Here is a 13940-nt window from a genome sequence, read left to right on the forward strand (position 1 = left end):
AGTGGTTTTAAGTGGATGAACAACTTGTATACTTTGAAGTAGAATAATACCATTTTTCACCTGTTTATTTTTCGCAGACACGTCGTAGACTTTTTAATCTGAAACCCTTTCTCAACCTTATGCAGTCGTAAATTTCATATCGCTGGATTCAGCACAGCTGGACCTCTTCATCAAACCCCGGCTGGTGTTTTTGTGATGGTCCCAACCAAATCTGCCTGCAAATAATTTATTTTTATTAATGACAAATATGTTAATGCAATAACCAATTTCACATGTGGGAGAGAATATGAAATACTATGTTATGCTTTGTTATACTAGAAGCAAAGACAGGTAGATTCTTCCTTTTGGGATTTGTGTGTGTGTGTGTTTAAATCCATCGAGTAGTTGTGAAACTTTGGCAATAAAAGTTGTAATTGAATAAATAAAGTATGCTGCACCAGTGACACCCACACTGGAGCAGTTTTTCAGGGTGGCTCTTGCACTAAAGAGGATTTTTCTTTCTTTGGTGCACTCTTGGGCTCATGAAACATCACAATGGGACTTTTCACTGCTGCCCACTCCCAAACATGAGCTCTCACCCACACGAGTGTCTGGAGAGAAGGGAAATATACTCGAGGTGCAAGGTTGTGCTCTTTTACTCCAGCTCCCTGTGGCTCTGATGGTCACATGACTCCTCTTTGACTTTTAGAAGGGTCTTGTCATCCCTAGTGGGCTAAAAGGTCACGAACACAGACAGCGCTGTGCGTTAAGAGGTGAAAGTTAGGTCATGGAAATAATGGTGTGTCAAAAATAATAAAATATATTGATTAGTGTGCTGCAATAGCTCGCACAGCAGTGGGCAGGGAACCATCCTACTCCTCTCAACCATCGTAGAGGATGAACCAGGAAATTTTGTAGAAATTGCTCCCTTTGTGCGACTGCAGAAGACATGGTGCTGCAAGCAGGGCAGCACCAAGGATAAATGTCTTTTGCATAATTCTCTATTCCCGTGATGGCATATTTGACATTGTTCCTGTGCCCTCTCTGGTGGAGAACAGGGGTAGGCCTCCCCAGGCGCTGTGGCTTCACATCGCCCAGTGGAAGACACGGGGAAGGCTAACCTTGCATAATTAATGATGTAAAACAGGGAACGGGCTGAAAAAAAACATCCTGTTCTAATTGCACTTATCTTGTTGGGTGTTTTATTCCGTCCCTGGGGGGATTAATTAAGCAACACAAAAATTATACTTAGTAAAACACACGGTGAGGTGCATCTCACTGCTTTTAGTGGCGCTCTTCACTGTAACGCTAATGACTTACTCTGAGTGACTAACATCTGCAGTCAAACATGTAGGCTTGTTTCTTATTTGTCACTTAAGTGACTGTAAACAATGCCATTAAAGCTTCTTGAGCCATAGTGTAACAAAAACATGGGACGAACACCTTCATATTGTGTGTAAATGAGTGGGGCTGACAAATGTGCTCAGCTGCAGTAAAGACAGCAAACCGATGACTGAAAAGTGAAAAAAAATCTTATCAGAGATTTCAGTTTTAGTTGGTTTGATTTAGTCGTTGGATATTACACCACACTCCACTTTAAAGATTAAAGACTAAAAGTACTTTTAATTTGTCTTCAAATTCAGCAATACTCTTAATCCATGTCAGGGGAACTGGGTGTCTGCATGTGTCTACATGCTTACATATGTCCTCCTCATTAAATCTGCTCTACCCAGCAGCAAGAAGAAACCAGAAACACAGCAACATATAATATAACCATAGAGTACAGTGCAAACGTCTGGAGCCACCCCTCATTTCTGCATATTTTGCTGGGAGAATAGGAAACAGGTGCAGTGATTTATTGAAATGTGCAAACTTCCATAATGTTGAGGACCGGACTCTGGGAGGCCAATCGATGACTGACAGTGTCCACTGTGTGTTTCCACTGTGTGGTATGGTTTTATTGCATTGGCTGAAAAATGAAGACGTTTCCAATCAGACACTTCCCAGATGGTTTTGAATGCTCGATCAAAATTTGATGGTACTTTTCTGCATTTATGATTTCATCAGTTTTGACAAGATCTCCAACATTGCCGGCTCAAACTATGACAGTGCCTCCACTGTGTTTTACAGATGGCTGTAGACACTCACTGCTGCACTTCTTGTGATCTCCTTCGTACATATCAACGATAAATTGATCCAAAATGTGTTGAAAGTTTAATATCTACATTCATCAAACCTGTTTCCACTAATTTTCAGCATAATTCAGCATACCTCAGCCTTTTCTCCCTCTTTCCCTTCCTTAAGAATGGCTTCTTGACATCTGCCATAGATATTTTTGCCTACCACTTCTTCTTTTGTCCTCCAAGGTTTTTTTTTATTTAATTTTTTGGACTTTGAAGTTTTGTTTATTTAAATAATCTATTTAATTTCTGGTTTGTTCAGTGTTTCCATTTACTTCATGGATTCTTCTTCAGAGTTTTTCTTCCTCTGTCTCGTCAGCTGTGATTTAGTCCACCTGTGTCTCGTCGTCCTCAGCTGTCTCCACTTCCACTGATTGCCCTTCTGTATATTTATGGTCACTATCTCTCCTTTTATTTATCAGAGTGACCTGACCCAGTGTTACTCTGTTTTTGGTTTAAGTAAATGTATAATGTTCTGTTTTTCTCATTTTGTACTGTGTGTGTGTTCAGTTGAATAAATGGCTTACTTTATATCAGTCTTCAATTTCCTCCAAGCGTCTGCATTGAGGTCCTCACTGCATTCAGTCAGTAGCCTCCTCAAATTTAATAACAGTTTCCTCAAATGTAGTATGAAGTATAAACTGTAAATCATGCCAAGATATGTTTTTCAGCTAATAATGCTTTGGGAATCGGCTTGTTGCTCCAAAAATACTATTATATGCTATATATTATGTTATCATTATAATTTTTAATTGATTCAACTAAAGAAATACAACAAAAATGGGTTTTTGTGACAGGTTGCTAGTAACACAGTGATTAAAGATATAATTTGAAATTGGTTCTTAGCGAAGTTGTCTGTTATTGTGTATAATCCCTTGAGTTCGGTGAATTTTTATCCTAGAATTATTCTTAGGTCAGTGTTACGTAGCTTAAAATAAGAAAATGGTCAGGTACAAGGACTGGAATGCAAATGAGTGAAAAAGCAGCCAATGTCCAAAGACAAACTTCTGAAAGCCTCCAGAAAGCCTGAAGAACTCCAGACTGCTTTTAAGAAATTAGGAAAAAGTGACTCCTTGGAAACAAAATATGAAGAAATGAGGGGTGACTCAAGACATTTGTACAGTATTGCATGTAACATCAATTATGTTAATTAAGTTCCCCTTAAATATCAGAGCAGTCACAGTTACAGATGTGGATCTTATTAAGCTGCGTGAGACAAGGTGTAGCATTTGGAAATCCCCCGGTATGATGATGTATGCGTCTGCCACATTTCTGTCTGCTCTTTCCCCCCCACAGCAGTTTCTCATTTTAGAGTGTGTTGTCATTTTTTATTTCATTCTTAGTACATAAATCACATACTGGCTGTGCGTCATAAGGGGCTGTTGGTTTAAGGCTATTACTCAGAAGACAGCAACACCGAATACTAATTTTAACTTGACTCAAAGTACATTATCTGATGAAAGTGAGCAGCGCTGTCTTTTTTAATAATCTGTGAAACGGCTTCAAACACGGGATTATGTACGAGAGTTAATAATCCTGACCAGGACTGTTAATGTAGTTAACTTCCAGCAGAAACGCTGACATTTATGATGACAGTGATGAAGAACCTGAATGTTATTTCAGTCATTCAAGTCTGGCAGTACAGACCTGCTTATTAAAGACAGGTCCCTACTGCTGATGCAGCCTTTCTTATGTGTTGCACCTCTGCATCAAAAGAACTGTGAATTTTGAAGACCATCTCTTACAGTGAATTTGCACAAAGGAAGGAATAACATTATTTTGATGTTCACATGTGACATTATTGTGCATTTTTCAATAATATTCACATGCAGTCTAATTAAAGGATGCACTCGACTCCATAAAGATTTTCAGGTATTGGAGACCAGGCCAGGTTAAAGTGAACCATCTATGCTCATTTCCAGCTCTACATTTATGCAAGTCTTCTAGAGTAGCTTTGTATGATTTTAAGTATCAAAAATAAGCTTCTTTGTCTTATGCTTGGCTTTGTTGCAGCACCTCAGGTCAATCACTGTCTGAAACAAGCTGTTTGAGTTCCTCTTTGCTTAAGCAGAACTGTCTTGTGGTTTGCTGCCGCTCACGAACAGAAGCTTTTACCAACAGGTGGGTGGGGTTTCTGTGCACACAGCTAGGGCTGTGCCTTCAACGATCACATTAAGGATATCCTCTTTCTTTGAAGTCAAACAGAGTCAAAAACAGAGCGCACACGAGGATTTCACATACAATGATCTCATTATTTGAAGCTCTTTCTCGTGATCGTACACCTCTGTAACGGTGTGTATATGACACAATACGAGGTGGAATTATTATTATTATGTACAGCTCTGTGTAAAACTCTTGAGTCACCCCTCATTTCCTTGTATTTTGTTTCTAAGAAGTCAAACTTGTAATTTTTAAAATGGTCTTGAGCAATAGCTCTCCAGGCTTCTGAAGGTCTCTCAAAAATTTTCTTTGGACACTGAATGATTCATAGGTCAGGCCAAACACAAAACTCTTGACTGTTGTAGTGCAGTACAGTACACATGGCACTTTGTAACAGGCTGCCAGTAACATACATATCATTTGTTTTAGTTATCTTTAGTTAATAATTATATAAATATCTACAGTAGATGAACAGTATCTGAAAGTGGTGTCTATAAGCAAAAGGGAAAAAAAGACTTGAGAGATGCATCTGACCCTTCAGCTGATCTACTGTTTGTCTCTACTGACGCCTTGTCAGAATTGATCTCAGTGCTGGTGGCTGTCAAGAAGCTGTTCTTAGGGAAGGGACAAAAGGCTCAGGTATACCAAACTGCACCATAACTGGACTGAAAATCAGTGCCAACAGGTCTTGCAGAGGGATGAATCCAATTTTGAACTTTTTTGTTCAAATCATCATCAATATGTCAGGACACGGTGAAGGCTGTGTCATGGTTTGGGGCTGAATTTCAGCCTGTGGCGTTGGGGATCTTTTCAAAACAGATGGAATTGCACTGTGTAAGACCATCTGGACAGAGTAACACACTGATCTCAAACACACTGCCAATGCAGTAAAAGCATACAATGCTTAACAGGTTTATTAGACCCATTAGTAAATAATAAACTCATTATTTATGTTTCTGTTGAGAAACATAAAGCATGTGCAAGCTCTTTACCTGAAATCATGTTTTTAATGCTAAAATAATTGAATTTTCAAATTTTCCATTTTATCAGTCATGGATTGGCCTCCCCAGAGCTCGGATGTCAGCGTTATTTAAGCGGTGTGAGATCATCCTGACAGAGGAGAGAACAAAAAGTCAGCCAACATCCAAAGAAGAGCTTTGAATGTCCTTTAAGCAGCCTGACAAACGACAAGAAAGCTTGTCTAAGAGAGTTCAGGGTGTGATGAACTATAAAGGTGGTCATACCAAATATTGACATCCAATTTCCATTTATACAGCAATGAGGGTTGACTCAAGACTCAACACAGAAGAGTACATTTATTCAGTCACTGCTCCCTACGTAAATGACTCAGTGAACTGATTATAGAGCTGGGGAAAAGCAAACGCTGCTATCAGATCAATACTTGGTTTATTCAGATTCCATTGGCGGACTGGTCTGAGATATCAGGACAGGAAGAATCTCATGCTGTACTTTGATTATTTTAACTTTAGCAGCTGCTACATGAGTTAGAGGTGCCCTGGTTTGGATCATTTGCGATGGTTTCTGGTTTCCAGATTTTGTTCTGCTTCCCAAACTCGAATCGGGTTTCAGAGTATTCTGGTGTCTCTCAGATTTCTCCAAGTTGTGTACCAAATAGGATTTAAGTTTCCAAAAAGTGGGCCATGTGATTTAGAAGGGTTTAGAGGGAGCATATTAGCGTCCAATCAGTCGGATTTGATATCAACGTTATTTAAAGCACCTAATTGCATAAAATTTTACATAGTTCCCCGCTGCTTCGTGCTTAATTATAGGAGACAAATGACGATCTGATACCGAGGAGAAACCTGATACATGCTGACACATCACGGAGAAGAAAACCTCGCAAGTGTCCTTCTGACACTTCACACTCTGCGGTGAAGGCGCGAAGACCTCAGACCACCACTTCAGCGAGCTCCACAAACATCTGCTGAACGGCTTAGTACGTATTTCAATATCTGCCATTGATCCCAGATGAGATGTATGAAAACAACTGCGAGGTGTCTGGCCCCAGGGTCCACTTAGTACAAAGTCCAATAACGGTTAGACAGGCTCTCGGCTAATGGAGAGGCTTATCAATGCAGAAGACTGCTACTCTCTGTCTGTGAACTCAAGCTCCCCCCACCACTGTCCTCTTCATCCTTCGGATTTGTTTTTTCTTTTTGCTGCATACCCCTAATGAACAATCAGTGCTGGTCACATTATTGCACATATGAGATTAATTTACTCCCTGCAGTACACAGAGTGATGTTATTACAGGAAAATCAATGTCCCTCTTGTTGTTCTCTGGGGCTGGATGGGGTGTATGCACATCTGCTCTCATAATGCAATTGCTGACCTTGCTGTCAGAGAGCGAACCAGTGAGAGAGGCAGAGAGAGGCTGCGGCGAAACGTCCGACCGTGTTGTTTATCAAAGCTTTATCGAGCCTCTCTGTTCTCACAGACGTGTGACATCAGATTGTGGGTCAGCCAGCCACGGTGCACTCCAGCTGAGAAAACGCCAGCATGTGTCGACAGAGGAAGATAACCTTCACAGATTCCTGCAGAAAACAGGACTTTTATAAATGATAGTGTGGATTCAGATTCGAGAGTATTTAAAGTTAATACAACATGGCCGTCTTTAAATTAGAAAATGTAACGTCTAAACATCCTCGTAGTCAGATTTCATTAACTCTCACAGTGCCTAGAAGGACAATGGTGCTCCTGAATGACCTCTTGACCTTTTTTAAAAGAAAGGGCCGTATTAAAAAGGGGGGGAGGGGAGCTTTGGGAGAGGAAACCACCCTTTTTACCCAGTGAGTTTGCCCTCTATTATCCCACCCCCTCTCTCTAGCTGTGTGTGTGTGTGTTTTCTACTGCAAACTTGATGGGAAGCCAGTGAGATAGATGAAGCAACTGGAGTGCCATTTCGTGCCAGGAAATATCAACTGAGGCCACGTCAATAACCACAAAATGATCTAAGCCATAAATAATCAGACACATGAACTGTTGTAAATGTAATTTTGGAAACTGATGACTTCTGCTTGTATCCGTTTTATATCCTTGTAAACTGAATATGTTTGAGTATCCTGTTGGGTGGCTGGATGGAAAAAGCAAGACATTTAAAGATGTCCGCACAGAATTTTTGAACTGATTTTCTACAGGAAAGTCATCCTGAAAAGTTTTGGCTTTGCTACTCTTGACTTAAAGTTGTGGTAATGCCTGTTTAAATGTCCCGTAGTACGTGTGACCTCGATCAGATGCTTTCGGTTGCCATCAACAAGCTTCTGGGATAATTCCGGCTGGATATTTGACCACTCTTCTTGGCAGAATTGCTAGAATTAATTTAAATTTGTTGGCTTCCTGTAATCTTACAGTTGCTCTTACACGTAGTCAACAAATCTTCGATATGGTTGATGTTAAATTTGAGTCTCTTTCATCCATTTAAAAACTGGTTTTTATGTGTGTTTTAGATTATCGTCCTAGTGGAACACCCAACTGTGTCCAAGTTTCAATTGTCTAGCTCAGAGGGGTCAAACATAAGGCTCGAGGGCCAGAACAGGCCTAGCAAAGACTCCAATCCGGCATCCAATTATGGCTTTTACTTAAAGTTACATTTTATAATTACCTTCCATAAAATTTAATTAAGACTTTCACATCCAGGAGGCAGCATTTTGCCACTTGGTGTGTTGAGATGTGTTTAGAGCTATCCTGCTGTTTACGTTTTAATATTCTTCTTAGATACTCAAGAGGCATTGACATTTGAAAGCCAGAATTGAGTATTTCTTTCTGTTCTGTTAAAAGAGGGTTTTTTCTTCCAACTGTCACCAAGTTTTTGGTTTTACATAGTAGTCCAGCACAGATCAGCTCATACATAGTATGAAACATGATTGTAGCGTTATAGCTAGCAAGTAATGATCCCAAGTTCCAATTATATAGAAGTCTATGTGAAAATTGTCCTCAGGTCTTTTTGCTCTGAACTGTTGTAGACTGGTCATCCTTATTTTGAATTGTAAGTATGATTGTTGAGGATATGCTAATTAGCAAACAAGGGGGTGGTTTCACAGTTGCATCTATCCCTCTCTCACCACATCTAATTTCAAAGGAACAAGGTGGTGATGAAAATGCTGAACTCATAAACTCATAATGAAATTTCCCCAAATAGTGAAAGGCAGCAGAGTGACTATGTCCATCATTTATATACAGGCTATGCTTTCAGTCTACTTGGTGCAATATATGTAAGTCAAACCAGGGAACTGCAGAAAAAAAAATCTTCCTTTAAATCCAAGCATGGCAATCCATATAACTCAAGAAAAAAATAAATAAATAAAAGAAAACCCTGTGCAATTTCTGAAGAAATAACAAACTAGCATGGCTTACATTATATAACAAATAAAGCTGACACTTTAAAAAATATATAAACTCCATCTCCAAAGGTTGACTCTGTTCATCTGGAAGTAGCGTTTTCACGTCCAGATGAACAAAATCAGCCTTTGGAGATTTACTTACCTGGATGATTCAGAATGCATCAAGATATATAAACTCCAGTTTCCTTTTAAAAAAAGTTTCCCATACCCTTTCAAATAGTTATAATAAGGCTTATAGTAAAATACAATAAAGAAATATGTATTAAAATAATTTCTCTTATTTAGTGTGTAACATTTTCTTCCTTTTCAAAATAATGGTATTATATTTTAGGCATTTAAAAGACTGAGGTTGTATTTATAGTCAATGGTAGCTACTTCATTGATGGCTTTGGATTATTTTAAATTATACAAAAGATACCTCAGAGGGTATAAATGCTCACCACAGTTATTCAAGTTATTCAGTACAAAAGGATGCTTAAACTCTTGTACAGCCTTGCCTTATATGTATTACATCTGTATCAGGCCACAGAGCTGCTCCATTGAGCTCTATTATTGTTATTAATATTAATATTTATAATAATACATAATAATACATTAGTTATTAAGATGATCTCAAGCTGCAGCAATAAAGTGAAATGAGCATTAATTAATTAATATAGATGATTCAATATAATAACGTATATGATTCTGAAAACAAGTGCACTTGCTTTACGTAAGATAAGATAACTCTTTATTGTCATTGCACAGTCATACATAGTACAATAGTACAGTGAAATTGGAAAACTGCCCCATGTCAGGAAGACTTGGAAAAACAATTAAAAAAATAAATAATTACACATGGCGATAACATGGAGTTAAGATTAGTGCCATTTCTGATATGACCTCACAGTCTAAATACTTGTTTAGTCACTTTGTAAAACAGTTGTACAAGTTTTTCTTTCTTTTTTCCTTTTTTTAATACACTGAACAGACCTGTTAATATTCTTTAACAAAAGGATGTATTTAACACATCTGTATGGGGGGTGTTTTTCAAGTTGTTTGTTAGATTTGCCCCCTCCCCCCGCCGGCTCTTACGCCCCCCTTTTAAAAAGCTGGGGCCGCCTCTGCAGCGTTACCTGCTCCTGAAGGAAACAAACAGAGGTGGGACCAAGTCATTGTTTTGCAAGTCTCAAGTAAGTCTCAAGTCTTTATCCTCAAGTCTCAAGTCAAGTCTCAAGTAATGTCAGGCAAGTCAGAGTCGAGTCTCAAGTCACTGGTGTAAAAGTCCGAGTCAAGTCACAAGTCTGAAATTTTGAATTTCAAGTCCTTTTGAGTCTTTAAAAAAAAAAAACAACGAAAAAATAATGTTGCAGTTATATGCTAAATGTAAATATTAGACCATGTAATTTTTAAATCTGTGTTTTTCTCAACACATACAAAATAGTGAACTTAGAAAATATACACAAATTGTGAAATTGCACCTCTTTAAAATGCAGCTCAATTAAACTTAGCTCCAAGAATAATTTTCACCGACAGTTCTGAGATAAGCTGCATGTCATTCTTGGATGCGGTTGTAGGACCAGCTTTAAAACCGCATGACAAAAATATCATACACATTAAAAAAAACTGTATCACCAACGTAGCCTGGACAACATTTGCTAGTTAGATGAAGTCAGCTATCTCATCTTAGCATATTTATATGCATATTTATAATTATACGCTTCTTGGAGTGAGTGCATACACTCATGAAGTTTAGTAACTTCAGGTCACTGCAACAAGCCCAGGTACAGTTTACCGACGGATGGGTACAGGACCTTGAAATGCACCGTGTAGAAAGTAAAGACCATCGTACGTATCATAAGTTTACCAGTCTCACAAATCGTCATCATAAATACACATTCATTAACCGTTTATTAATAGGACCTTTGAGCTCAACGGTAATTAATTAGTAGTGGAAATAATTTCTGGTAGCATCACAGAAATGCAGCAGTGACAATAATATTGTATGCTGTAATCGTACTGGGCAATTAGTGATACAAAAAACCTGTTTTATCCTGTGAATAAAAGTATATGTTTTTGTCAGTGTACCATAATAACAGAAGCGAAACGCAATATTGTGTCAGGACAATTCACTATTTATGCACAATAAATAAAGGAGCATAGCGCGACAATTTCTGTTCAGCGCCAGACTTGCTTGTAACCTATATCACCAATTATGTTATGAAAATGACGTATTAACTACTAAAAAACTCTGACCTTCGTGTAAATGCTTGGAGCAGACTAACCTGTGAGCTGGAGTGTTCTGGGACGTTATATTTGATCTTTGAATGGCTGCAATCCAGGCCATCCATCGCGTCTTTGTCACTTCGGAAACATGGCTCGAACAATTTCTCTTCAACGACATAATCCGATAACAACCGATCTCTTTACCCGTCGGCTTCCCGTGGCTGTCATGTGACCGGCTATTGCAGTTAATAATACAACGGCTTCTTGACATTTTTGTGTTTCTTTTTATCGCTGTATAACTGATTTTAATTGAAAGCCTGCGTGCGCTAGTACCTCTTGCCACGAGTTCCCAGAATCCTTTGCGGTTCTACCCGTGAATGACGTCACATTTTCAATCTCTATATAATATGCATGTTAAATTTTATATTTGGGGTAAAATATCAAGTCTTTTCAAGTAAACCGGTTCAAGTCCAATTCAAGTCCCAAGTCATTGGTGTAAAAGTCCAAGTCAAGTCACAAGTCTTAGAACATTTTTTCAAGTCAAGTCTAAAGTCATAAAATTAATGACTCGAGTCTGACTCGAGTCCAAGTCATGTGACTCGAGTCCACACCTCTGGAAACAAACCTCACAGACTGTGTGAGACAGACAGACACGCGAGCCGACAGACAGGAGGAGAGACAGGCGAGAGACACCCCCGCATAGTTTCCGTCAGCCGGGTGACGTATCCGCCTCTCGGCCGTGTGCAGCGTGACGTTACGGCGCTGTAGTGGAGCCTCTAGCTGCATCTTGTTGACGCTCCGCCAGGCTTTTCCAGTACTGAGAGGACCCCGGGAGAGTGAGGACGGCCGATACACCGCGTCCAGGCAAGTGCTCGCCGTTTCAAAGGACGGAGCCGGTTAAATGGGCCCGTTAAGGAGGGACAGGAGGTTGGTTTGTTAGTAGCGAATCCGAGCCGGTGATTAACGATTATGGTTGAATTCCTGCGTTTGGCCGACAGTGAGTAGCGGAGTGAAGGGGAGCGAAGCTAATCTGCTTTAGCCTGCCGTATCGGTGTCTATCTGGGGTTAGCCAGTCGTGATGTTAACGCTTTCCGTGCTCTCGGTAAGCCTGCTTTATTAGTCTCTGCGCGGGGTTAGCCTGCCTTAATATGGTGGCTGTTTATCCCCCCAACGGTCGCGGTCAATGCTTACAATGTATATGAGCGCTGAAGTCGGTTCTGCCTGCTTTACTCTGGTTGTTATTGCTGCTGGGGGAGGGAACTGGGCAAAAGTGAGCCCGTCTGTACTCACGGGAGCTGGGTTAGCCTGCTTCACAGCCCTCTGAGCTGTTCAGACTGCTATACGAGCGGCTGTATCGGAGCAAGGCTGACTGGGGTGGTCGGGCTAGCTAGCGCTATGATGATTTAGTGTTAAAGGACCCGAGAGCTGCTTCTCAGCGGGTTTCCAGTCAAATGCGCACATTTTTTACACTCAGAACATATTCTTATTTTAAATAATCTAGCACTCATATATTTAATATTAAACACCTATTGCAAGTGTTTTGACCCTTAGTGACAAGTGTTCTACCTGTGTTTGGGGGGGATTGGAGAGGGGAGATTGCCACGGGTTTAAACCTCACCGTGCCCTCACCAAAATCGGCGTGTGCGCATAAATGCCCAACCGCGGTGCCTTCACCACACCACAGCAGACTGTATCGCAGACAGTGAATGTCATTATCAGCACTGTCTGCATACCAGTGCCGAGCCAGCAGAGGAGGCGAGGTAGAGGCTGCAGACTGGAGGAGGAGGGGGATAGTTGGCGTTATACGCGGTGTCCTTGCACCAAAAAAAAAGGGTACTAAGAAGTAGTGCGGGTGACGTGAATAAGTCCAGCTCGGGCGAGAGGCTGCGCGAGAAAAGACGGTTTGTGTCTTGGGGGAAGCAAACCGAGATAGATTTGTTTAAAAAAACACGAGAAAAATCGGGGCAAACGCTCCTTTATGTCAGCCACTGATTTGAATTTTGCCGTGTTTATGGCTGTTTTTGCCAATCGGCCCACGGTGGTATTTGCCATTATTACGCCCACAAACATCCACCCGTTTCAGAGGTTTTGCACCGCGACAGCTTTTTTTCTTCTTCTCGTCAGTCGGTGGAAAAAAAGAGAAAACGTCGGGATGCTAAAATTTGCAGAAGCATGCAAAACCATGTCTTGTGGTTAATTAACCGAGTCTGCCTGTTTACCTTTTTGACAAGCCAAAAATTCCGTTTGGCGTGTGTGTGTGTGCGTGCGTGCGTGCGTGCGTGTGTGTGTGTGTGTCTCTCTCTATGCGTGTATATATAGAGAAAGAGCATTTCGTTACCACACCAGAAAGCGTATCATCAGAGCCGAAGTGCATGGAATCTGCTGTCTCTTGCTGTCATATTGCAGCACCATAATGCAGCCATTACCAACTACAAGGCGTTTTAAATTCGGTAAAGCCGCTCGGTGTTTACCTTATTAGTAAAATCCGAGAGTTAAAAACAAAAAAGGCAGACGGAGGGAGAGAGAGATTGGGGGGACATCGGTTTCCACAGTGCTGAATGTCAAGCTGTGAGAGGATTGAGGGAAGGGGATGACTGCTGTTAACGCTTTTATCAGTTGTTTTTCACGGAGTTGATGGGGTCAGCGTGGGGTAAGCACACCTACGGGAGCGTACAATGTGGCTGGGAAGGGCACTTTCATTTGCAAAGTGAAATGTTTTTGAGCATTGTGGATCAGCCGCTCATTAACAATGTAATGACGGGGGAGAGGGGGGTAAAGGTAGGGTGTTGGTGGTTGTGGTGGTGGAGAAGGATTTCTGTTTGTCTTGTGTGGTCAACTGGTTTGGCTTGTTAAAATTCTCACTCAGCGCTGAGAAGTTTTCTCGTTTGAACCTTTGGTGGATGCAAATTTCTTCCTCTGGGGTTCAATTACAAGAGCCAAGAAGAAAACCCCCGTGTTTGTGTGAAGTATGGTAATGGCCATTTGGTATAGCGGGCCAAGCTGACAGCCGATGACTTGTTCAACAACCCCGCAGGGACACCATTAAACCTTTAAT

At 40.6% G+C, this 13940-nt stretch overlaps 1 protein-coding gene across 1 annotated transcript in view; it reads left to right on the top strand.

The window, feature by feature from the left end:
- Positions 1-11530: 11530 nt before the first annotated feature.
- Positions 11531-13940, top strand: part of skila (SKI-like proto-oncogene a) — a 35609-nt gene continuing 33199 nt past the window's right edge. Inside the window, exon 1 of the mRNA XM_085439990.1 lies at positions 11531-11987. Coding sequence (XP_085296116.1) covers positions 11964-11987 — 24 coding nt within the window. The 5' untranslated portion in view covers positions 11531-11963. The remainder of the gene's footprint in view (positions 11988-13940) is intronic.

Source organism: Copadichromis virginalis, linkage group LG18 (assembly GCF_057382275.1).
Source record: "Copadichromis virginalis isolate Kocher_CV1m ecotype Utaka linkage group LG18, C_Virginalis_male_GT1.1, whole genome shotgun sequence".
Taxonomy (NCBI): Eukaryota; Metazoa; Chordata; class Actinopteri; order Cichliformes; family Cichlidae; genus Copadichromis; species Copadichromis virginalis.